This window comes from Daucus carota, chromosome 1 (assembly GCF_001625215.2).
Source record: "Daucus carota subsp. sativus chromosome 1, DH1 v3.0, whole genome shotgun sequence".
NCBI lineage: Eukaryota > Viridiplantae > Streptophyta > Magnoliopsida > Apiales > Apiaceae > Daucus > Daucus carota.
This window is the reverse complement of record NC_030381.2, coordinates 47121617-47147416: the sequence shown is the minus strand read 5'-3', so window position 1 is coordinate 47147416 and position 25800 is coordinate 47121617. Positions and strand designations below refer to the sequence as shown.

Below are 25800 nucleotides of genomic sequence, written 5' to 3'. Positions count from 1 at the left end.
TTTAAATATACTAGCAATCAATTTTTACAAGCAATTATAGTGATTACGTATATAGATATATTTTTAATCATTAAAAGAATAAGAAATATAAATTTGAAATAGTTAATCATAATAGACGTGTACGTCAGACAAATAGATCCTCTTGTATCAGAGATTTATTTTCAATTTTTTGTGACATTTTATTTATTTAAATAAATTTATATAATCGATTTTGAATGTTATTATTATTATTGTGACTATATATATATATAATGCATAAAATATAAAAACAAGGTGAAAATGATCCTTACACCTAACAAATCATTTGAAAGTACTAAAGATAATATAAATATTTAGCTTTACATTTGAAAAAAATTTGTAAACTCTTAAGATAAAAGTTCAAATCATTTATAGAACAATTTCAAATATATATAATTTAAAATAATGATGTGATGGTAGCAACAAGGCTTCTCAGTTCTCACAATATCTTCTTAATGGTTTGATGCTGCGTAAATGTTAGTTATTTAGTTACATGAGGCTCTGTTCTAAAAGTCGGTGATTAATCACGATTAGTCACCGATTAATCCCTGTTCCGTAGCTTGCCGAACTGATTAAATCTCCGATTAATTACTGATTAATCCGATTAATCCCCGATCAATTCAATTAATCACCGATTAATCCCTGTTCCGTGACTTCACCGATTAAGTCCGATTCCCGCTTTTTACAACACTGACATGAGGGTTGATCAGACCGCGCTCCAACAAAGAATAACATTAATTGCATTCAGAAAATGCATAGGCAAAAATATAATATATTTTGTTTTTGATGCACACCCCTAAATAACAATTGATTAGCAATTTTATTAAATATCTTGATTTTTGATGATTTAGTATCAGATGTAACATGTGTAATTTTTTGATGCTGTCAGTACTTGATTTTTCGCATAAGAATTCCAGAACCTTCACCGTCTTCTTAGATGCATAACTAAAATTAGGTGTGTGTTTTTAGATGTAAATTCTCAGCAACACTTATAGAAACAATACTGTCTTCATTGAAAACATAATAGAGCTAAGAAACATTCTTTTTTAGATGTCCTTAAGTATACATAAAAAACACCATAATGTTGATCATCCAAATTTCCTAACAATATTGCATTGTATATATGTCAATCAGTTAATCTGCAGCTCTCATTTCTTGATACTAATTAAGAAAATGTGGGCCTGCGGAGTTTCTGTCATTTGTACTGCTTTCGTGACATCTGAGTTCATCAATCAAGGCCCGCTTTGAATTGTGAACTCTACCACACACTTTTCATATCATTATCGGCTAGCAGGAGTGATCCCATCACTTTATATTTGCCAGACTTAATTATTTAAGTAATTATATGCGTCTTGCAGTTTTACGCCCAACTAACCAATGTTGCAGATGTCAGCAGCTTATGATTCTTGGCACAAGTTGGTCAGTTGATTCAAAAATATCATTTTTGTTGTAATGATCCTAGTTGTTAGATTTGCAGAAGCTTTTGACAGGAAACTAATGTGATCACTACTCTAATTGCAACCGTTATACAATGAGAATATATACAACAATACTTAAAAGGGAGAGCTGAATATTATTCATCATTCGACACTATATGAGCTAGAATTAATGAGTTTTATTCATTGGGGATAATTCTGAGGGCGTGCATAAAATTAAAAACACAGGCATTCTGTAGATCAATGAATAGTAACTGACTCAACACAAAAACTATATTTCATGCGTAAAAGAGTTTCAAATACTAAGCATGCTGGCCCTAAAAGCTTATTTAAAAGTATCATTCAGATTTAATTATGACAATGAAACAGTACTAGTCGTATTCTATTCTACTAATCTAGAGAAAATACAATAAAAAGCATACAACAGTAACTGAACTTTTTATTAGGAAGAAAAGTCTATCTCGTGTCCTGGAATTTGTCTTACTTGTTGAGTCAGGTATATATCTGCAAACTAAAGACAAAACATAAACGCAAACAGCCACACATGCATATGATTAGATAAAAAGATCTCTCTACACATATTAATATATAATTTGTGTGTGTAACAAAAATTATATTCATTTAGCAAAAAAAAAAAAAAACAATATATTCTCAAGAACTAACCTTAATTCCCATCAAGCACGAAAGAAGAAACATGGGTACTGATCACTGATATTCAATCATTTTGAATTGTTGGTACTGAGTGATTGAAGCTGCAAGATGACCTGATGGAACAAACTGTATCTATTCTAATGCTACCTACTTGCCTAGGATGTGTCTATATATACCATACTATTCCAATATAATCACTGACTGCCGAACTGTTTCGAGATCTTGATTCCGTCAATGGATATATGGTAAATGAATTTGTTAGTATATGTTAGGTAAGTACACATCAACATAATTTGATCAAATTTGGGTGACTAGCTAGATAGGTAGTACAGCAGCTAGTAATTGACCTATGTGGGAGAAAGAAAGAAAGATGAAATACTGGGGATGTTACCAGATCATGCTGGCAGCTTCAATCTCTCAGGCCAACATATATATATATTTATAGCAGACAAGTTGCAGCGACAATAAGAGCTTATGCAAAATAACTGCTGAAAGACAGGCCTTGATCATAAATGAATCCAGAAACATGGCCATCCATCTTTGTGTTTCAGCAGTGCCTTCATTGCTCTTACACACAAATGTATATGTAGAAATGTTTTCTTTCTTTTCTTGTATATAGTCACATATATAGAGTTTCCAATGGTAGCTACTGGTCCTTTCTTACAGCTATTGACAGAGACTCCAGGCCTCCCTCTCCTATTCACATGCATCTATTTAAAATGATTGTATCATACATATAATTACGGAATCAAAATTTCGAAACATACAAACCTTAAATATGTATAATTGATTTTTTAATTTCATTCGAGATTTAAATTGATTTCCTCATTAGTACATATGTTTTTCCTCAAAATCAGAGAATTTCAAAGTTTTATTAATTTTTGATGTTCAATCATCTAGATAACATATATTCTTTGGTCCATCCAGACTACGACACCGTATGGTCCATCCACACTACGACACCGTATATATGTACATATGAAAGAAAGACAAGTAAATTAATATGAAACATCAAAATCATAAAAGAATAGAGAACAGCAGAGTTGGGGACCAGCAGCTAGACTAGACAGCCCGTCCACAAACTTCCTTTTACCTCACCTCAAATGATAATTAAATCTGCAGCATGACATAGTCCGTATATTATATATGTTGAAACTGTTCACTTGTATATAGTTTATACACTATTTCCGCTTTCGAGCCCGAAAATTCAACCATGGCAGTGGTTTAGTTAAACGATGCTGCTTAGCCACTAGAGTCGTCAATAAATTACTCATTTGAAAGCCTCTATAACAGCAACTAAGTATTGTTAAAACATCTAAATTAGTTAAGGTTAGTTAAATAATTTAGTCATTATTATAAACAGGGGCGGATCTAGGACGAGGTAGGGGGACACGTGTCCCTCCTAATTTTTTTTTTTTTTAATATTTTTTTACCATTCAAAATTTTAGAAAATTATAGAAAATTGCCCCTGCAAAATTCAAAATTATATAGATGTTTTTCGAAAATTTACTTGGTGCCCCTTTATAATTCGAATCATAGATCTGCCCCTAACTATAGACTGTTTGGTTCATTTATTCGATAATGACACATATAAGTTGGATGAAATCGAATTCTCAACCTCTAGTTATAAAGAGTCGACTAGACTACGATAGATGACTGAGGCTTTAAGTTTTGATGGAATAAGCATCTATGGCTTAAAATTTTGTAGCAATTATTGAGATTAAGGCAGAAATTAAAGTTGACCAGTTTGGTAGCGATGTACAGTGAATACATGTAAAGAAGAAGATGGTGTTTTGGAGATAGAAAAAACGAGGTCGCGCATGCTGGTTGTGGTCACATGGAAGTGTCGTGTGTGTAGACAAATTGCAAGGTATTGCTAACATTATTCTTCGACTAGTTGCTTTCAATATTATGAATGGGGCATCCTTAAGGAATTAACACCTCCACGCTATCATGCAGCCCGGCTTCTATCATTGGTTTTTTTGCTTTGCTTTCACCACCTCCATTGCCGTAACGTAGGGTTGGATTATATGGATGCCAAATCGTATTATGTTATGTTTGGTTCAGAATTATGGAAAGGAACACGATGGAATTAATAGAATAAAATGGAATAATGTATATAAGTGGATTCGGGAAATGAAATGAGATTAGTGTAAAGTTGTTGAATTTGTAAGATATTTGATTTTTTATTTTATTTAGCACGTTCATACTCACATTTCACTCCTTAACACATGCTCGAATCCTCATTTTAATGTTTATGTATGTATAATTGATCTTAACATGTGCTCGAATCCTCATTTATATATCTAGTAGTAATGAAACTTAATTTATCTTTTTAAATATACTTAATTGAAACAAATGTGTAGTTGTGAAGTACATGTTAAATTGATTATAACATGTTTTTGTTTTTGTTATCTTTTTTAATAATTTGTGTTTCAATTCATAATTTTATATTATGAATTCGAAATTTAAATAGCATATACATGAATTTGGTCAAAAAGTACTAATGAGAGATCCACATGTCTTATAATATGTCCAGCATTTAAAATTATTATAACATATTTATATAAAAATTAATTACATAAATATATGTCATATAATATATTTCGCACAATATTTAATATTGTGAAACATGTACAACAAAACATGTAAATCTTTCACTTGTCCTCTGTCCACTTTCTATAAGGTAGAATATAATTCTGTAATAATAAATTATTTTTACTAACTATGTTAATATTTTTTAAAAAGTTTAAGTTGTTATTTATTAAACACTTCACTAATTTATAATTAAGTTATATTATTTAAATATTTTAATAATCTATAAGTTCTAATATATTTATCATTTATAATCTAATTTTTTATTTTAAATAAAAAATAATTTTTTTAGTTTAGTCAAAAGGAAAGTTGTAACAATTTACGGGAGTAAAACATAATGATGAGTGTGTAGATTGCATGTTGGACAGGTTGGTGGAATCAGTTGAGAGCGCCCTTTTGTCTTTAGCATTGGGCAGTTGTTCTGTCTCTGCCTTTCAATTATGTAAAACAATATGGTGTATAGACAAGTCCTTGTGGCCAGAAAGGACCACAGACATAAGTATGATCATCTTTAATTTTTTAGTTCGTTTAGTAGATAGACTCACATGCTTTTGCTTTGTAAGTTAGCTTCCAGAGTTAAATCATCATTTAGTTGGGGTTGGTACTTGATATGTATGTTTAATTGTGATTAATTAGTCAAATAACAAGGTCCACAAACATTAACAATAAAATTAGGGTTCTCAATTTGCCAAGTGCGCTGGGCTTCACTTGTGTGTTCTATTTCTATAAGCCAAAACTTGTGGAAACTAATTCATTATAGTATTACACCTTGCTAATCCTCGGCTTATATTCATTTGGAGATTTCAACGTGTTACTTACATTGTCAATCTTTGACAACAATCAGTGTAACACATACCGGCATATATAGTTAGAAAATTATTATTTATAATTTAATTTCTTTCTCGTATGTTCATCACCATCAATAAGCTCTTGAGGACGCCCAGAATGGAATGAAAAATGTACAGACCCACGGAAGAACGAAGAATGTGAATATACTTCCTCTTTCCCGGTCAATTCTTTTCTTTTTGAGATGTTCAATTCAATTCTTTACATTCAAAACTTACCAAAAATAGTCAACGGGTTCCACCACTTTTCCTCTTTTTCACACTATTTTTGCTCCACTATCTCCTTTTTATATATTAAACCACTTTACCCACTTTTTTTTTTCTTTTTTCCACTAGTTTATACATATTTTTTAACCCCCGTGTCCAAACCAAATGTAAAGAATTGGCCGGGACAGGAAGAAGTATATAACTAGACTTTCTTTTTTGGTTAAATGCTACTCTACAATTCTATACAGCAACTTACTCAAAACTCAGATGCACAAGTGACATAGTTATCTGAGAAAATTGTATATACCAGCCAAGGCTAAACTACTCTTGGAAAAAAGAACAACTGCGGCTAGTTTTTGTAATAACTAAGAACTGTATAAACTGTCTGCACCAATGTAAGTACAAGTACCAAACTAAGAAAGTGCCTCATCTTCTCCCATGGCGGTCGCGAGTAATCTTCAATCTGAAGCCTAATTACGCGAACATTCTGAGTGGAGTAGCCAATGTTGTTTGCCAGTTCCTTTAAAAGCTTTGGCAACTTTTCCCTCTGATCACGGTTTGCTCGAATGATCTTCTTTTTTGAAAGTAATTTTGCATCCCCTGGTGTAACAATAAGATCGCTCATGAACCTCACATAAGATCCGACCTCGCGCCTGTTCCTGTCAAATTCTTGAGTGATCTCGTAATCTATAAGATACCTCAGCATCCACTCTGTATCAGTATCAACAACAAAAGTCGGCAGTTCAAGAACTGCTCGAAAAATATTAGTACTGAAGTTTATTCCTCTGATCCCTTCTCTTATCGGGATTTTCTTGAAGTCTATTCCTGCTTGTTTCAGCTCTGTTGCACTGCGAATTGAGCTGGTTACTCCAACATCACGTTCCAGGTCTCCGCTTTCACTTTCCAAGTCATCTTCATCATCTTCATCTTCATATGTATCTGGACCTTTCTTCGGGCCTACTATCAACAAGTGAAGGGCATGGAGAAGATCTGCAGGTTTCTTCGTACAATCTTTAGTTTGATATTCATAAATTCGGTGTAGAAGGCCTTTGAGAGCTGAGTAACAACTGCCAGTTCTAATTCCCTGATTCTCCAAGGCAGGCAACAACAAGGATTCGTACAAAGCCATTCTGAAAAGATCCGAAGAGGGTCTTTCCCATTTTCGCTTAGCTATCACACCCCTAAAGAAACTCTGATTCATGAGCTGCATAAGCACAATCTGCGGAATCTGATTGCCAACAAAGAACAAGGATCTGGTCCATGTCCTGGAAAGAGCTTTTATGTTGCATTTCGCGCCAAACAGTTGATGATCACTTGGATAATCAAGCTCTGCCGATCCTCCAAGAAGGTAAAAAACCACTTGTAAAATAAAGCAACCATCTTCAATCATCATCCAAATGAACTCATCATCAAGATAATTTTTTACTGCATCTTCCTCATAAGTGTTCAGCGCTTTCAGATTTATTTCTTCTACTGCAGAAATATATGCGTCCTCTATTTCAGAATCTGCACCTGGTGATTTACTCACAACATGCTGCCAAGTAGCTTGCTTAGGCCGCGAAACTAACAAAGAACTTTCTCTATCATAAAAAGGTCCGAATCTCTGAAGCGACTCATACAGGTCTTTAACATCGACACTGTCAGAATCAAGAGAAGCCCTGGCCAGCTTACGAATCCGACGATGAGGTTTTTCTATGAACTCTTCTAATTCTATCACCTGGTTTCTTCTCAGAATTTTAAAAACTGGTCTTCTCTTGTTCTCCATTAAAGCTCAACAATTACTGCTCTGTCTTCACTCTTGATGATACATACCAGAAATATTTTTACTGGATTCCACTTTTCCAAAATTTAAAAAAAAAATTATCTCATCTTTTTTTACGCTTCTCTAGCTTCCCTATATAATTATAATTTCATGTGCAAATATATTCCTAAAAAGGACAATTTTTCGGTTTCGCGGTTATTGGAGGAACATGCTGACAAAAATAGATGAGTTCATAGCAACAACTCATCCGCCAGCATGCAGTAGCCCCGCAAGCTCATTTTTCATCTTTATCCAAAACATGTTGGACTCTAACAGTAACATATAAATGACTAGCATGAAGCGTCACTTCCATACAAGTGTTTGCAAACTACAAACAGGTTGTCCTATGTCACTAAAACAACATGGTAACCAGAATATGCAATGTACATGAGGGAGACAGCATCAGCAAACAACAGTAGCTCATCAAAGTCAAGTTATACACAAGGGCGTATAGGATAAGTACAGAAGAACTGACCAGACAATATGTTGATTCACATCGACAAAATGATATTCACCGGACTGCCACTTATATGGATCTTTCTGGCTAGTCTTCTCAGAGAAGTTGAGTGTGGAAATGTTCTACTTTCGGGGAAGTATTTAATCTGCAAGTGAAGACTGTCCGTTGTGGAAACAAGAGAATTCTGATCAAGTCGTTCACACATCATAATTTGCCCTCCGCTGTTCAAGACAGGCAACATTGATGATATTTTCTTCCAACTTTCTTAATTGTATCAAGAAAACAATAAAATGTTCACAAATCGTTGCGGCTTACCCTTACAAGAGTTTCTAGAATATGAAAGTGAATAAATAGTTCAAGTTCATACTGCTACACAAGCTAAACTGGAAACAAAATATTTTCCAACCTATTATATAAGCTATAAGTGAAGCAACGCGAAAAAATGATAGCTGCAGCTTCACAAGGCAGAAAAGGAGTAATCAACTCTTGATGATTTCTTCAGATGTCAAAACCTCATAATAATTACAAGAAATCAATTTATTTAGATCAACATGAAGCCAAAACCTCGGAATTGCAAGAGTTTTATTTTTACTTAATTTAGATCTGTATTGACCAACAAAGAATCACAATGCTTTCTTCTCTTTGGTTCTGGCTCACCTAAATTCAGAGAAACAGAAATCTCTTCGCACCTATTGCTCAATTCAGCAAGGTTTTCTAATTCTGGATTTTTCTGTTTATTGTCTTGATGCAGCAGAAACTTCCCAGTAAAACTTGGAATGAACTGGTGTTCAACATTAGGAACTGCTTCACCCCCACTTTCAATATGAAACTCTTCGCGTAGTAGAGGTGGGGTGATCTCCCGATGGGACTCACCTTCCATGGGAATATGTATCTTCAGGCCGAGAGGCTCATAACTCTCTTCCATCTTTTGTTTTACTTGCTTTGACTCGGGTGGAGATGATTCTCCAACAGTTGAACCAATTCCTGCTGCTGAGACATTTCGTTGTTGCCACAATGCCTCTATTTTGGATATCAACCCAAGAAAAGGAAGAAAAATAGGAATTTAGAAGAGGAAGTAAAACAAAAAGGTGATTGGACAGAAGTCTGCAGAAAACTGACAAATTATCATTTAGTAACATGCATCCTATTTCTACCAGGTAAGGATTACCAGAAGATTGTACCTTCTATGGTTTTAATCTTTGGCCATTGACTTTAGAAGTTCTCCGTGTTTGCAAGTCTTCAACTACCACCGTGACTTAAGCTAAGCTTTCAGTGTCTAATTAATAGTTAACCTAAAGGCTACAAATAAGCAATACCTTAAAATTGAAATAAGTGGACACCTTATATGTTTTACAAACTTGATAGATATGTTTATAAATTAACAATTATGGTCTTTTAAAAGGCAACTACGACAGTAAAAGTTTTAATATCTTATCTACGTTCAGTCTCAAAACAATTGAAGGGTACATATACAAAAGCAAAACTGCTGGTAAAATTGTGTTGAGCTGACTTGAATGGCAGCAACAATTTAAGCAAAATTACCACTCACTATCTGTTCAAGGGGGCAAGGGACATGCATGATTCTGCAAGGCTTAGCTTAGGGATATCCCTTCTCCTTAATAACCAACGGTTTAGAGTTTGAGCCTCGGTGGAGGAAAATGAGTGCATGACCTTGCCCATATTAAAGGACATGTACACTTAAACGTTTTTGTATATAGAATTTATTTTATAAGAAAAAAATTATCAGCATACCATATTCTCTATCAATGTACAATGAATACATATTAAATGCAACATGAGGGCAGGAAAATTGCATTTTCTACACTTTGATAATGGTATTAGTAATAATAACAGGAAATAAGTTAAAAATCACAGACCTTGGAGACCCTCGTTAGTTGTGATGAGATCAAGTTCCAGGAGATCAAGAAGGCGCCCTAGATCAACTCCGCTGGTCCAGTTTTCTGGAGGTTCGCCAACTTTCAGTTTTAACCGCCCACGATTAGCTGTTCCACCCCATATGATACCAACTGGGCGCGGTTTCTCCCCATTTTGACTTGTTAAAAGAATCAGGCTTCCACTGTCACCTTCAAGGTCAAAAGTTTGTTGGTTCTCACCTACGACAAGAAAATCAGTAAAGAAACAAATTCCTTTCTCGTCATTGTACTCTAAAGCATATGCCATTATTGTTCCAGTAGTCAAGCCAGAGCTTCTTCCGACTTTGACCACTTGTCTGCCAATAACACTGTTGATTGAGGACTGCAAGTCTATGGTATTGACATCTCCAATCTCGCCTACACCCCTCACCGATGTAGATACATTGGAGATGCTAAATTCTTCTGTAAATGGAATGAATGCTCCATCTGCTCGAACAAAAGTTTCTGCAGTATTGTTGTGTGCCAGATCAAAAGTCAATGCAACCTAATCTGCCTGTGTTTCAACTTATAAAAGTATTGTCAAGGAATTAGGACCTGGTTGATCAAATCATATATTATCTCAGCACAGAGAAGACGTTGTTGACATATAAGAATTTCTTCTAAATATATCAAGGTTGTCAGAAACCTACCATTCCTTTTAAGATATTTTATTTTTCTTCTGATATTGAGTTTAGAACAGGTGTTTTTTATCCTTTACATTTACAAGAGTTAAAAAGAATTAACAAACACAATTCCCAGGGTTGTCCTGAAAATCCAGTGACGAAATAATGTTGATCTCACATTACAGTCTAAGACACGTAGTGTAGTGACTCGCAAGGGCAATTCCTTGGCAAACTTTGAACATCCTACTTTCCCAGCAATCAAAACCATCTACTATTAAAATAATCAGACTTGAAAATACACTTTTCAAGCAAAACACATTCACATAATGCAGATCTACTATTATTCTATTAAACAAGGAAGAAGAAGCTGCAGACTTTAACCCATACAAACCCAAAGCCAATAATAATATCACAAATTTAGTTATTCAGCAAAACAACTCTACGGAAACTGTCCCTCCGATACTTGAGAAGGCAAATTATCTACATCGATGCATCACACGTGCAGCCTGCTAGTAAATCTCGATCAGCAGGCCAAAACAAAAGAGGAAGCTGAATTGGGAATACTATGATGAGTGGATAAGCAAGATTTTATACACAGACTTAACCAATTACAAAAGCATGTCAACTGAATGCAAACGAGCTTGCTATCTATATAATCAATCATAGGTAATCATAAATTAAGTATTTATTACTAACTATTTAATACCTGGGTTTGTTCCAGCAAATATTCCATACCATAGATCATCTGTTATGAAAGATGTTGCCCTCTCCACTGCACCAAGATACACCCCAGGTCCAAGGCTTGGGGGCAAAGGATGAAACATCTTTTGGTTTGGGTAATCCAAGTCTACTGCAACATGTCGATTAGTGAGGAAACCAACCTGGCGATTTCCTGTTCGGCTTTTCACAATAGCGCCCAAGGTTCCATATGTCTCTTGGCTAGCAACCTGTGAAATTAACATTGTGTAATATAGTGCAACTCTGAAAGCAAAAGCCAAAGGATGCGTAAGCAAATTTTTAATCATCAGCAAGTGTGTGTAATGTCTGAAGAACATATATTAGTTACAATTCAAAAGAATATGCTCTTGAAAGATATAAGGAGAACTTGGAGCTAATGGGAAGGGCTGGTAATGCCCTGATTTTCTCACTTTCCTATGGGTGATAATGATGGCAATAAAAAAAATTCAAATGTTTTGGTACTTCATGCAATTTAAATTAGCTTCATGCAATGTAGATTGCCAATCTCAAAAATATACCTGAAACAAATCCCATATATGAACTGAAAAAAAAAACAGCAGGTTCTTTGTTGATTTTATGAACCTTTTCCCCGGGAAGTTATTTAGGTCCTGGACATTAATGCTTCGTTTGGTTGGGAAAAATGATTAAAGGTGGAAATGGAATGAGAACTTATACTGTTTTGTAACTTATATATGACTTTCTAATTACAGGTAAAGAGTGCCTCATAGTAGTTACTAAATCTCACAGCTAGATATATTTTTCTAAACTTTAGGACAATGCAGAAAAAATATGGCTGGGTGATGCAAAAATTAATTTCAACTAGATAGTAATGTCAATATTGTGATTGTTGTGAGTAGTACATTCAGATCCTCCCAAGACTCCTTTTGCTATCTAAAACAAGAACAAATACTTGACTAGTCATGACTTGTAACAAAATAGGAAGTTTTTATTATTCTATATACTCAGGTTTTAAATCAAGAAAAGTATCTGCACAACGTAGACATGAAGCTTGAATCTAGCATCAGCAGAAAAAAGGGGTATGGTACAAATTCTGTATCTCTTGGACTGCTTATCAGAAGAATGAAACCTGTTGCTACTTTGTAAAAAAAATGCAACAAATGCAGACCTGGGAACCAGAGCCAATGTATGGATCACTTCCGCGCAAGCCATCTACGAGCTCTGTATACAACTGCTCTTTGGGAGTTGCAGCAGGTGCACCGAAGTAAGAGAACTCAACAACATCTACATCACACCACACACCTCCAGGTCCCTGCTCAATCAGATGGTTAGATACAATCAGTAAATATTCTACTATCTTAAAAAGGCACTGCTAGTGTTTCCAACTATACTGAGCAAGAAAAAAAATATTAACCAACCACCAGCCAATGCATCTAGAATAAGTACAATCCAGAATTTGTTTTTATTCGATATTCTCTAAAGCATTCAGATAGACTTGGCAAATAAGAATAATAAAAAAATTAAAAGGTAAAAACTATAAGGTATCCAAAGTTAACTTCAGATTATTTCCATATGTTACCCTGACTCATCAATTTGCCTCGAGTACCCATGTCAACCACTTGACACTCGGACATATGTACGGACACTCCGGCACTTATTTTAGGCCAGAAACATGTAAAATTTTTAAAATATTGCCGGGTCCAACACTCGGACACGTATCCATGTTAGACAATTTTAGCCAAGTCATGGTAACATACTAATTTCCCAGAGTTATAGGTTCAAAACAACATAGTTTTGTGTGTTTATATACAAGCCTAAGTATGTATTATCTAATTCTAATCACTAATATAACAACACCTTATACAAGTAAGAAAACCTCAGATTTAACTATCAAAGTCTGACCTTTGTAGTGGTAACTAACTCAATGCCTAAACTTGTTTGCACTTCTAGTTTCTCTCAGAAGATAATTGTAATAATAAGGGCTTCATATATCTTAACCTTATTTACGAAAGAAAATAACTTTTCTTCTAGAGTTCTAGTGATGTGCTTGATTTGCCTCCTCTCCTTTAAAAGTAGATCTTATTCGTGATAACTATATCAAGAGTAGGTAACTTAAGGTAACTATATTAATTATTGGAGAATTGATGAGGATGACGTAATACAAAGTTAGTAATTAATCAGGTTTCTAGAAGAAAACAGGTTCAAATTTTACTCCACTGACGATGTTATGTATTTTATCCCATCCGTGTTAATATGTAGTGGTGTTCGTTGAAATATTTATAAAACATTAAATGTTCAGAATTACTGCACCCAGATATACATGGTTACCGCGAATTCTCATTTCTTTTCTTGAATCTGGCGACCAGTTTTTTAGGTTGTAAGCTTAACTGCAAAGTAAATCCACTACATGCGTCCATGGTCGATAGTATAGTTTAGTCTGTGTCCTTTGAATTAAGCAAAAATAAGTTTTGTATATAAAGAATCGAAAATTTTAATAAATTAAAATGATTTAACATTAAATTAGAATGCATTTGTACTTGATATTAGGGGTGTTAACGAAACGAATTCGAAACGAATACTATAGTTTTTGTATTTGTATTCGGTTTAAATATACATATTCGGATTTGTATTCGTTTATTATCCGAATAGGTATTTGTATTCGTATTCGGTTAAGTTCACGAACTATTCATATTCGTTTAAGACACTCATTTAAAAGAAAATAAAAAAAATAACTAAACTGCTGACACGTGACAAAAGTTATAAACTCCCATACTTCACCAATTCAAGCAAACTATAAAAAAGTCATTCAACTCAAATAATATAAAATTCAAATTACTGATTGAACAAACCTGGATAAACCAGAAGGTGTGACATTTTGTTTCTGATTTGTCGGTCTGTGGCTATAACTAGAAGAGCTCCCCTTACCAGTACATAATCTTATTAAATAAAAATATAATTTTTTTCTATATAATATAATATATATATATAATTTAATTTCCGAATAATTAAGCGAATAGCGAATACGAATATTTATCTATTCGAATTTGTATTCGTTAACAAACCGAATATTTTTTAAGATTTGAATCCGTATTTGTATTTGTTAACAAACGAATACGAATAATGTTAAACGAATTCGAATACCGAATATTTCATTAAATATTCGTTTCGTTAACAGCCCTACTTGATATCCAAACTACATAGCATTGTACAATAAGTTTAGGAGGTTATCCAAATTTAACTTTAGATTCTTTTTACCCCAGCTTTAATCATTTGAAACTATGCCAGTACTTAAGTATATATACCAGCACATATAATAACATACTAAAATCACAAGATGATGAAGTAAACAAAGAAACCCCAATTGTCTAACCTCAAGAGCAGTTGGTAAACACTGGATGTGGTTAAGCCACTTCTTATGAACTTTCCTGGCCACAAAGACAAGAATGGCTGGTATATCTGTCAAGAAACCCTGCCGAATGCGAAAACCAATTGCTGTGCCAAGACTAAAATGACGCAAGATTTTGCTATGGAAGGCCCTGATTGTCATTACTTCGAGCAAGGTGGTAGCTTGCTGTCCTGTTGGCAATCTCCCAAGAGTCTCAGGCAAGACCCCCTTTTGTAAGTTTCCAAAGTAATTTGCCCTATCCTCAGCTGCATCATTTAATCGGCTGGAAGTTGGCCACGAAAAGTAGGCAGCACTAGTCTCAGAAAGCTGACCACCTGTTGCAAAAGCTTGCAATGGTGAAGAGCTTCTGGAAGGAATATATTGATGATTACAGTAGTTTCTTTCTAAATCCAAAGCTGATTCCTCTGATGGTGTAGATCCAGAAGGGTGAACTCTTAAATCCAATCTCGCTCTTTCCATCTTCTAGCACTCCTTATTACATGCTAGAACTCCTGATTTCATTTAAATTATATGATAAACAATTTGAAATATTACATCATATCCCTATCACAGCCTTACCCATAATATATGCTAAAGCTAAATAGATTGTTTTCTCAACATGGCTAAAACAAAAGGCTAAAATGATTGCCTCTAGCAGATATATTAAAAGGCTTCCACTTTAGTAGAAATTCACAAACAATATTAATTAATAAATGAATAAAAAACGTAGTAAGTGAATAATAAGTAGCTAACTGTATCATATAGCAAAATTAATAAGCAGCATAACATGTGAAGAAGATACCCAAATCTACAATAGCAAAAAAGAAAACAATATCGAATTAATGAGAACATTGCGAATTCAATGTCATTGGCCGATATTCTTGATCAGAAAAAGATATCAGAAAAAGACACAGATATCAGAAACTGTAAACTCCTGATAAAACTGTTAACATCTAAGTAATGACTGAACATTCTTCCCATAAAAATTTCCGGGCAGTCAATTAAACCACTCCATTAGAGGGAAGTAGTCAAACGAAAGTACAAAACAAGAATATTGAGAACCAAGAAAATCACTTATACCATTCCAAAATTAATTGTGCCCGGAAGTAGAAATTTCATATCGAAACTCCAATAACAATTACAACTAATATAAACAAATATATAAATGACTTAACTTTCATGTAAAAACACAATAGTATCAGGCACAGAATCACTAAGCTGGCTGCTATTGTGCAAGAACACACACACAGTAAAAAAAAGCAATTCAACACACCCTAATTAAATGAAAAAACAATTAAAACTTGCTTAAACTAAGAAACGGATAAACCCAGTAAATGCACAAACTTTCAAGACGATATAAAAAAGCATAAAGATGATAATAAGCAAAATTACTAATAGCCCAGAAAGAAAAATTATTAAAGTTGTCATCTTTACAAAGAACTGACCTTTCATCAATGGTGGAGCTATGGAGTGATGGTTATCAAGAAAGAGTCTTCAAGATTTCCATAAAAGATGTGATTTTGCAGATGCAAGTTCTTGTGAACAATTGGAACAAAATCAAGATAGTACTATTATTGAATAGAGAGAGAGAATGTGAATAGAAAGAAGACTACTATAATTAGGAAGAATGATACTACCAGTACATCATATAAATATCATATACTCCCTCCGTCCCTCTAACTAGAATACATTGGGGGACGGGGACGCGGACGGACTTTAATGCTACTCCAAAATGTAGTTGTGCAATTTATTTTTAAAATTTTTTTTTTCTGAATTAAAGTTTGGATGTTATATTTTTATACATAAAAAGAAAATCGCAAAAATAAGTTACGGAACTATGTTTTATAAGAGCATTGAAATGCGTGTCGAGCAGTTAAAAAGAAACGTATACAATTAAATGGGACAGTAGATGTGTTGTAGACTATGGTTGTAGTATCTGCTAGGGTTGTACTTGCACAGCGACATTATAATTGTACAAGTTTATATTACATTTAATTTATTTGTTGAGGAAATTTTATTGTTTAAGATTATTTATCCGATTTATTTTGTATTGAATAAAGTTTGAAATTATATCTAAACTTTTCATTAAAAAATTTTAACTTTTTAGAGCAATTCCAATGGTGAGCTAAAAATAAGTGTAGTAGCTATTGCTATAATATAGCACCAAAAAGTGATTTTTGGTGCTAAAATAATATCACATCTCCAATGATTGGTGCTATATTTTGTGCCAAATTTAACCCATAAGCAAGTCCAATGGTGATTTTTTATTCATTTCCCTTCACTTTTTTATTTTTTGATGATGTGGCAATTATAACTAGTGTTATAGTTTGTACTAAATATAGCACCAACTATAGCAATATGCTATTTTAGCATCAACTTTAGCGCATTATTGGAGTTGAAATTTTTTGATTTTGAGCCATAATATACTTGCTCTAATGTTTAAATCACCTGAATTTATGCACTTTTTCTATTATGTTGGACGATTGTTATTTAAAAATTTGGTCACGATATAAACACGGATTAATTAGTGTTTTTAGATAAAAATCGCACAACCCGTCACACGGCTTAGACCTCACTGATGGCCAAATTGGGAAATAATTTTTGCCACTCACAACACTGATTTGTTTGGTTAAACAGTTGGTGTATTTGCTATGGAAGGCTCTATCTATTTGAAATTTGTAGGATGGTGTCTATTGATATTTAAGATATGGCTATAGATATGGAATGGGGGAAAACCATCTATATTTGCATACCAAAAAGCTGCACAATATCTTTCCAATAAATTCAAATCCCACTCATCACTTGCAGTGGAAGAGATCATGGGAGACCATTATTTTGCACTCTTTTTGTTGCATTTGGCACTTTCTCCACCAATTTGCTGCTACTGTTTGCATTCTGCTATGAGGATGATGCTATGTTTATATCACTTCTCCATGCTCGCTTTAAGAAAATTTATTTCATTTCTATTCTAAATATTTCATTTGTTCATTTATTTCATGGGAGACCATTTAATTATTTTCTCTGTTTTAAATATTTGACATTTGGTTTTTCGACACACATTTTTAAGTGCATTGGCCACATAGCTAGAATCAAGATTTTTTAAATTTTCTTTTTATAAATTAAAATATAAGCTTACTATAATAATTTAGGGAAAAAATTTAAAAATGATAACTATAAATATATGATTGATATTTTTAGAGTCATGTGGCAAAAAATCTAAGCATTAAATATTTGAAAAAAGGGGGAGTACGATAGTGTTCAATAAAATCGGTAATATTATGAGCTTATTTTTTATTTTATTTTTTAACCTAAATATTATGAGCTTATTGAATTCATTAAAATTTGAGCACTAGAAATTATTTAGATGAAGGGAAAATAAGGAAAAGGTCAAAAGTGTGAATAGAATAGTATAAAAAGGAAGAGACAGAGCACAAATGGTTATATGTATGTGGGCCCCGGGCCTAGATGGGCTCCCCTTATTTGGACTCTCTGGCAGAGGATAATGTTATAATGGGTCATCCAAGAATCGACAAAAGATATATGGGCCATGCCGGACCATCAATTATCCCATTTCCTTTTCGATTATTTATTTGTAGAAATAAATACTAAATAACAAAAGGTATGAGTGTTTTCAAAATAAATTGTCATAAAAATATTTGAAAGGATATTTACATATCGTTAGATTTTGTTGCAAACAGATCCAGATCTAGTTCAAATATATTCTTTAAATAACTTTAGGTGCCGTTTGGAAACACAGATTTCATTTGAAATGTGGGATTTCAAATTCAGAATTTGAAATCCAGAATTTGAAATCCAAATCCATTGTTTGGGAATATTAGAATTTCAAATCCTGGATTTGAAATCCAAATCCACTGTTTGGGTTATTTAAGTATTTCAAAAGCTGAATTTGGAATTTAAACAAATTTTTATTTAAAAACTTAATCATAACTCCAAATTTAATCACAAATGCGTTCTTCAATATTTATCTAAATAATATTTTGAAGTAGGCGATACATGAGATAAATATTTAATCTCATTCAAAATTACAAATAAAATCCAAGATAAAATGAGTAAATACTTTATTATAACATGTACTTCACACTTATAATTCAAATATTACAAGCGATCTGTACTTATCTTATGATTTTAATACTACATAAACTTGCTAGAAAACACAAGTCACTTATTGTATCAAACAGACACACCCCCAGTTCCTTTATGCAGCTCAGGCTCAAGCCTGCATCTTCTTAAGAAGCTCAACATACACTTCAGGCTCCGGAACAAATTTCTTAGCAGCATCAGTCGACAGAAACTTGGTCACCCATCCGACGAGGCCCGGTGTTTTTGCCTCAGCCAGAACCTTGATGCCACTCATTTTCTCGATTGCCTTGATCCATCCAATGAAGCTTCCAACAGCAATATCAGTGTAACCAATGTTATCTCCCCCGAAGTAGCTCTTCCCTTTGCTACATGTCTTGAAAGCCTCCTCCAGCGGCACCAATCCTTCCGCTAGCTGCTCTATCAACGCCACCCTTTCGCTCTCTGGACTGGAACCACCTGCAATATGCGACAATATTAAGAAAAATCTTAAGAAAAATGAGAAAACTTCTACGCATTGTTAAAATAACGTGACTTACGAAATCAAAATTTAAAAATGTACCTTGTCATCAAAATACGCAGCCCAGAATCGCGCAACAACACGATCATAAGGATCAGAGGGGAGAATCGAGGAGCTATCACCACTCCACTTCTCATCAATATATTCAACAAATACAGAATCTAGTCAGACACACAAGTAAGACACTGACCACGCACCATACACACTACTTAACATACACTTTGAAATGCTTAGTAATCTGAAATGTGAAGAGCAAAATGATGATCAGTATTAATTATTAATTATCTTAGAAAAATGTGAACTTAGTAATTTGAAATACATGTCTGGTACAAGTTTATATTGCACAGACCAAAGCATCACAAGTAAGAAACATTTCAATATATTATCAGACCAAAGCATTGCATCACAAGAATATAATAAGAAACATTGATTGGTCAGACCAAAACATACAAGTGAGCTAATTATTGTCAATGTAGCATTGCAAATATATTATCTAAAGAATGCTTATTTGGTAATTGATACAGTACTATTTAAAATGCAGGATGCTGGCACAGACACTTGGTCCAGCAAAATTGCAAGACACATCATAAAGTTTGGAAACATTAGCATCGGAAAACAATTATTCCCAAAAACAACAAGTACAGAGTGACAAGAGGCATCGGAAATCTGTTGTACTGCTCAATTTAAATATATATCACCAAAACTGAAGAGGCAGAAGAAAATTCAAAAAAATATAATACCTATATTTGTAAATTGTTTAGCACTTGGGGAGACAAGGGGCTGCTTCTACCTGCCTCCATCAAAAAATATATATGAACAAGAGTTAGTTTATGATGACAAGCACAAATACAGAATACTTTACAAGCACACAGGCCACAGCTATATACTGTTCTAAGGCCACAGATATTTAGTTGATAAAGAAATCTGCTCATAATTATTTAGTTGATAGCACATAATTCTAGCACAATTCCTATGTTTGATATTTTGTTTTTTTGCTTAAGACAGAGTAATTCTAGCATTACATAATTTATCACTGCTTAATTTAAGAAGCACAACAACGTAAATGCATTTAAATGGAACTTTCTATCAAATCCTTTTCCTGCAGAACTTTGATTACAGCTTTAAAAAGAACAGAGCAGAGCAGATTACTGCTTCTCCTGCAGAACTTTGATATTTTCATCATTTTGACCATACATTTGACCATATGAGACCGCTGCTACAACCACAATAAAACCCGCAACTATCGTAACTAACTCCATATCTTCATCATCCCTCAAATGTTTACACGAATCTCTTATGTTAACAAGTTTTTTCCACACCTTGGACTCTATTGCGTCGAAGAAGTTTAATCAGGAATCCAAGAAACTGAATATGAAAGGATAAGAAATTGAAATCTTGATTCTATTATTCTATTATTCGATGCAGTATAGTTGGATAAGGAAGAAGCTGACATGAAAATTTAGGAGTTAGCTGGAATTAGGAAGAGCTTTGACTACTATAATTTGGGCACCGGGCCTATATAAGAAAAGCATGTTTCTCTGTGTACAAACCGAGACCACACTAAAAAGCTAGAAAAACATTCCACCAAATTTCTAGACCGCATTATAGTTCTGGATATGACAGCCAGAGTTTTAGGAAATTGAAAGCAGCGATATCATGATTTAGGAACCAAGTAAAGGAGCAACCAAATTGTTAAAATATTCAGATTCTATCATTTCCTTACCTTCTTTTCCTCTTTTAAAAACACAAATCAAGTTTGCATATAGCTGGTGAACTCCAAAACATATGGCTTAAATGTCAATCAAGTGTTGCCCCCCCAGAATAGTAAACTAAGACAGGGTAACTACAGACATTCTTAACTCTAAAGGCTGTGACATCTAGAAGATAATGCGACACAAGGATAAAGAAAAACAAACAACTTCAATGTTAAACCCTAATTACAAAAATGAGAGCAGTGAAATCAATTACACGCACATATATACATATAGATATCAAATTAAGGAATAAAATGACAACAATCAATGTATACAGAGAGAAAAGATGCGTATAATCCAATACTAGCAAGAGAGACAAGGAGAAGGATAGATGCAGAGAGGGAGAGGGAGAGGGAGAAGGAGGGAGAGGGAGAAGGAGGGAGAGAGAGAGAGAGAGAATTGCACCTTTGAATTTTCGGCGGAGACGGAATAATGGCAGGAGAGAAGAGGGGCGAGGGAGAGAAGATGAGCGAGCAGCCCGAAGTGAAGGCATGGAGTTTGTCTTCTAGTTTTTGATTTCAAATGACACTTTGCTGACTAGTATTTCAAATTATTTTGTTTTAGCTTTTGTTTAAATTTGATGGAATTGAACAAATCCAAATCTAGAATTTATAGAATTTGCCAAACAGTAGATTTGAACAAATGCAGGATTTGAAATCAAATCAAGGTTACCAAACAGGGCATTAAGTTAATTAGCATATATTAAGAATTAAATTTCTCATAAAAAATAAATATAACTACTCAAATTTTTTGTACAAAACATAAAACATTTATTCTTACATCAGTACACAGTTGTACGAACAGTAGCGGTCAATTAAGCAAATGCCAACACCACCCCATGTCAAATCAATCCCTTTCGGCACTGTATTATATTAATCTCTCTACAAAAAATTATGCAAATATATGATTATACATTGATTTTTATTTCTTCCTGTCATTGTCATGTTCATGTCATTTACTATTATTTCCAACTATTTGTTCAATGATTGTATCATACGATCATGTTGGTTTGAACGACTATTATAGTTTTGTGGAATATTTAATTTTATCAATTGTTCAAATTTTTGAGACGTGAGTGATCTAACATACATTCGTGTTCATGCCTATTTCTATACGATTATGTGTATTTCTATACGATGAAGATTTATATTTAATATTAATATAAAATTACAAGATAAAAATATGTGCTGGTAAACGTGATAGAGACAAATAGGAAAAATATTAATAGAGTACTTTTTTCTTTTTACAGTTCAATAAATATTTTAATATTCTGGCAAAATTTAATTTTGTAACTTATTTTTTAAAAAAAATATGAAAAATAAAGATTAACTTCTATTTAGAATTTTTTTCAAAATAAATTACAAAACAATATTTTACCGGAACGTTAAAGTCATATAATTATATCCATAGATTTTTTTTATTTTTATTTTTATCATAGATTAACGATCATATTATTTTAAATTACTTTCTTTTAGCTTGACATATCCATTTTTTTCACAGATTTTGTGTTTTAAACTGGGTTTTTTCTTTTTAGTCATTAAAATTTTATGGTTAGATTTTCAGGGTATCTACCTGCTCTTTGATTTGTAGACTTTTTTAAACAAACTTTTTTGTTTCCTTTCCTGAATCCGGAAATCTTATTTTTGCTTTCAGATGTTTTATTCAGACATTAGATATTTATCTAAATTTTCTACGATGAGATGAAAGGCTTTCGTATATGAAAAAGCTCATTCTATCTTTCAGTACAACTAGTTCAGAAGCCGCACGTTGCGGCGGCTTATAAAAATTATATTAATGATACAATATTAATATTTTGTAGAATGCAATAATTTTTGGTTGTCTATAAAAAGTAAATTAATGATTAAAAATTAATATTTGTGGATAAAATAAATTTTATATTATAAGAATCTTGATGTAATACCAATACTAATATATACAATTGCAAAATTGGACAATGATTCATGGTGAAAAAATGAAAATAAATTTCTACACATAATTAACAATTTAAAGCACGACGAATCTTAATTATATTTGTGTTTTTTTTTTTGAAAAAAAAATCATGTTCTTGCGTTGTCACCTTCCTCCATTTTTTTTCGATTGATTGTGCACAAAAACATGTAACTTAAATCCGTGAGATAGCGGTCTGCTTGTAACAACCTTTATTTTTTAATACTGTATGAACAATCTTCACTTGAAAGTTGTTTGAACGGAGCAAACAGATAATTCGTGAATAATATTTTCCTGTGTACAAAGTAAATCATATAAAAATTATCGTTGCAACAACTTTTTTTTTTTTTTTTAATACCGTATAAACAGCCTTCACTTATCGTAAGAACGGCACCACCGAGTTAGAAATCGAGCAGGATAGAGAGGTAGAGAACTATCACAAGAGAGAGGTAAGGTTGTGGTAATGAGAGAGTAGGTTGTGTTTAGATGATCCAAAACTACAACAATCTATATGGGTATTTATGGGTGCATAGAGACTTGTGTGCTACTCTTTCCCATAATTAAATAATCTGAAACAAAATCAAATTAAATTTTTCAAGCTGCTATATTCCATAAATAATCTAAAACAAAATCAGATTCTGAAACTTGCTTCCAATATATCCGAAACTAAAAAAAGTAGTTTTAATTTTGGATATTTTTCATCCGAAAATTTCAGAAAATTAGAAAAATAGAACGGAGCAATGTGAGAGGCGCCACCTACACGTCCCTCGCTTCTCCTTTATACGAGTATATATATATAAATTGATGATATATATTATCACATCAGGGTATAATATTGGGATCCTTTCACGTTACTTTAATAAAATGTTTATTCTTTTATAAATAAAGAGTTAATTATAAGTGAGAAGTCCATAACATTGGAACCGTTTAACGTGTTTTAAAAAAGGTGTTTATTGTTTATAGATAATTATAAGAAGTTAATTATGAGTGATATTTAACTTTTATTTTATTTGTCTGAATAATTTTTTTTCGACATTTACAATTAATTGAGTATAAAAATTATTATAATTTATCCTTTAAAATAATACTTTACATATGTGCAAAACTAAATTTAAACAACGAAAATAAATCACCAAAAAAAGTTGGTATATCTAACTTCTCGTATTCACACTTGAGCTGACGGGCAACAATTAACGACAATAGTTTCTCGCGGGAGTTGGGTCGAAAGTCGAAACCATCGTCAACAAATTTAGCCCAATTGGATCGGATGCCCAGACTGCGATTCTTTGCTTTTACACAAGGCCAAGGTACAAATTTCATGCACACATGCTACCTATTTGCTTGTTATGGTCTAAATGTAACTAGTTATACTCATTTCATTTGGATCATGATCTTAGTTCTTAAACAGTGTAAGACACTGGCACACGGCCATTCAGTGCATCAGTACATTAGTAACCTGGACAATGGCAACCCATTCTGGCACACCATCTGTTTGACGAAAAAACCCAATGAACAACAATGACTCATCTCTGGATTACCTACCTATCCCACATTGTTATATTTCTGTTGTTTCCAACTCCTCCCCATTTGCCAATGTGTTTATTGGAGTGGCTGAGGCAGCAAATCTCGAGAAGTGGAATACCATGAAAAGGAAATGTATCAAGATGTAGTGGAGGAATAAGTGTGTAGGAAACCACAAATTCTCCTTAAAAACCATTTTAGCTACTGAAATTCATTTGTGTTTTAGCTACTCCGTCTGGCAAATTGTAATACGCTGGTACTTATTTTTCGATTGTTCTTGCTTATGAGTTTTTCATTTCAGGTACTGAACTCAGCGACTTGGTTTGAATAGGACATGATATAGTCTCTACTTTATATCTTGTTAATAACACTCTTGATAAACATAGACATAATACGTTTTGGCAACTGGTCTAGAACATATAGATGATACTAGCATACATTCAGCGGGGGGAAAGCGCCGGACGTGAAACCCTAGGATGGGACAATTTTCCGCTGAATGATACTCTAACACTTTTGTATATACATCAAAAAAATTAGGGTTAAGCTGTGCAGTGTTTTTTTTTCCGCCGAATGTATGTTACCAACATACGTATGTCAGAGACCAGGTACCAGCACTTTAGTAGACACAAGTAGTCATAACAAGTAGAATGAGTTGGATCTAATTCATGTCTTTGTTATAAGTTATAACTCTAATTGTACTAATTTAATGTTATTTTGTTCTGAATCAGGTGAAGAAAGAAGTGAAGTCGTAAATACCAACAGTTGACAATGACGGAAGAAGTTGAATCAGGTGCTGTTCCAGCAGAATGTGTTCGCCAGTACAAGTCACTGCTGCAGTGCCACCGTCGTATCCCAGCAGGGCCAGGGAGGGATGCCGCGTGCCGGCACCTGAACCAATCACTCGCAAATTGTTTGGTGGCTACAATCTGCCCTGACGAATCAGAGGCAGTAAAGAGTCTCTGTGGAAGTGGTGGAACTGCTCTGAAGCGATCCCAGTGTCAACAGGCTCAGCTTTCTCTTGCCGTTTGCCTTTCTTCTCACCAAAATTGAACTCCAATTTTTTTATATTTAACATTATCTAGTGCATTTTGTGTATCTACAATTTGGGCTTTATCACATTTGCAATACTGGATTTTGAAAACCTACGGACCCAATACTACTCTTGAAGATTCCCCTCAATTTGTGCACCTTTGTCAAGTCTTGCTAACGGCGTTGAACTTAGATGCAAATAGATGATTTCAGATCTTGGCCTAATTGGTATTTTGAAACCATCTATGCTATCATAAAAGTATAGTATTGCAAGTGCTCTAAAGTCTGAAATGCAAATACACAA

At 33.5% G+C, this 25800-nt stretch overlaps 2 protein-coding genes and 2 long non-coding RNA genes across 6 annotated transcripts; 1 reads left to right on the top strand and 3 right to left on the bottom strand.

Annotated features, from left to right (window-relative positions):
- Positions 1 to 1705: 1705 nt before the first annotated feature.
- Positions 1706 to 2904, bottom strand: LOC108194085 (uncharacterized). Its single transcript, XR_001801337.2, has 2 exons — positions 2118 to 2904; positions 1706 to 1965 (listed from the first exon to the last, which is right to left on the bottom strand). It is a non-coding gene; the product is annotated as an uncharacterized LOC108194085 (long non-coding RNA).
- A 5579-nt stretch (positions 2905 to 8483) lies between these two features.
- LOC108203470 (protein NARROW LEAF 1) lies at positions 8484 to 16283 on the bottom strand. Its single transcript, XM_017372417.2, has 6 exons — positions 16073 to 16283; positions 14613 to 15139; positions 12411 to 12554; positions 11253 to 11493; positions 9888 to 10388; positions 8484 to 9030 (listed from the first exon to the last, which is right to left on the bottom strand). The coding sequence occupies exons 2-6, from the start codon at positions 15105 to 15107 to the stop codon at positions 8603 to 8605; spliced, it is 1809 nt and encodes a 602-aa protein (XP_017227906.1). The 5' UTR covers positions 15108 to 15139; positions 16073 to 16283; the 3' UTR covers positions 8484 to 8602.
- A 2399-nt stretch (positions 16284 to 18682) lies between these two features.
- LOC108212790 (uncharacterized) lies at positions 18683 to 21593 on the bottom strand. The gene is made up of 4 exons (XR_010288090.1): positions 21405 to 21593; positions 19986 to 20035; positions 19288 to 19374; positions 18683 to 19184 (listed from the first exon to the last, which is right to left on the bottom strand). It is a non-coding gene; the product is annotated as an uncharacterized LOC108212790 (long non-coding RNA).
- Positions 21594 to 24094: 2501 nt separating this feature from the next.
- On the top strand, positions 24095 to 25580 carry LOC108195121 (uncharacterized). 3 transcript variants are annotated; one of them, XM_017362076.2, is made up of 2 exons: positions 24095 to 24253; positions 25196 to 25580. In XM_017362076.2, exon 2 carries the CDS (start codon positions 25236 to 25238, stop codon positions 25515 to 25517), a length of 282 nt encoding a protein of 93 aa, XP_017217565.1. In that variant the 5' UTR covers positions 24095 to 24253; positions 25196 to 25235; the 3' UTR covers positions 25518 to 25580. The 3 variants fall into 3 exon arrangements, with proteins under 3 accessions (XP_017217565.1, XP_063941831.1, XP_063941832.1); XM_064085761.1 differs by lacking the exon at positions 24095 to 24253 and adding an exon at positions 24293 to 24768; XM_064085762.1 differs by lacking the exon at positions 24095 to 24253 and adding an exon at positions 24796 to 25072.
- The last annotated feature ends 220 nt before the right edge of the window (positions 25581 to 25800 follow it).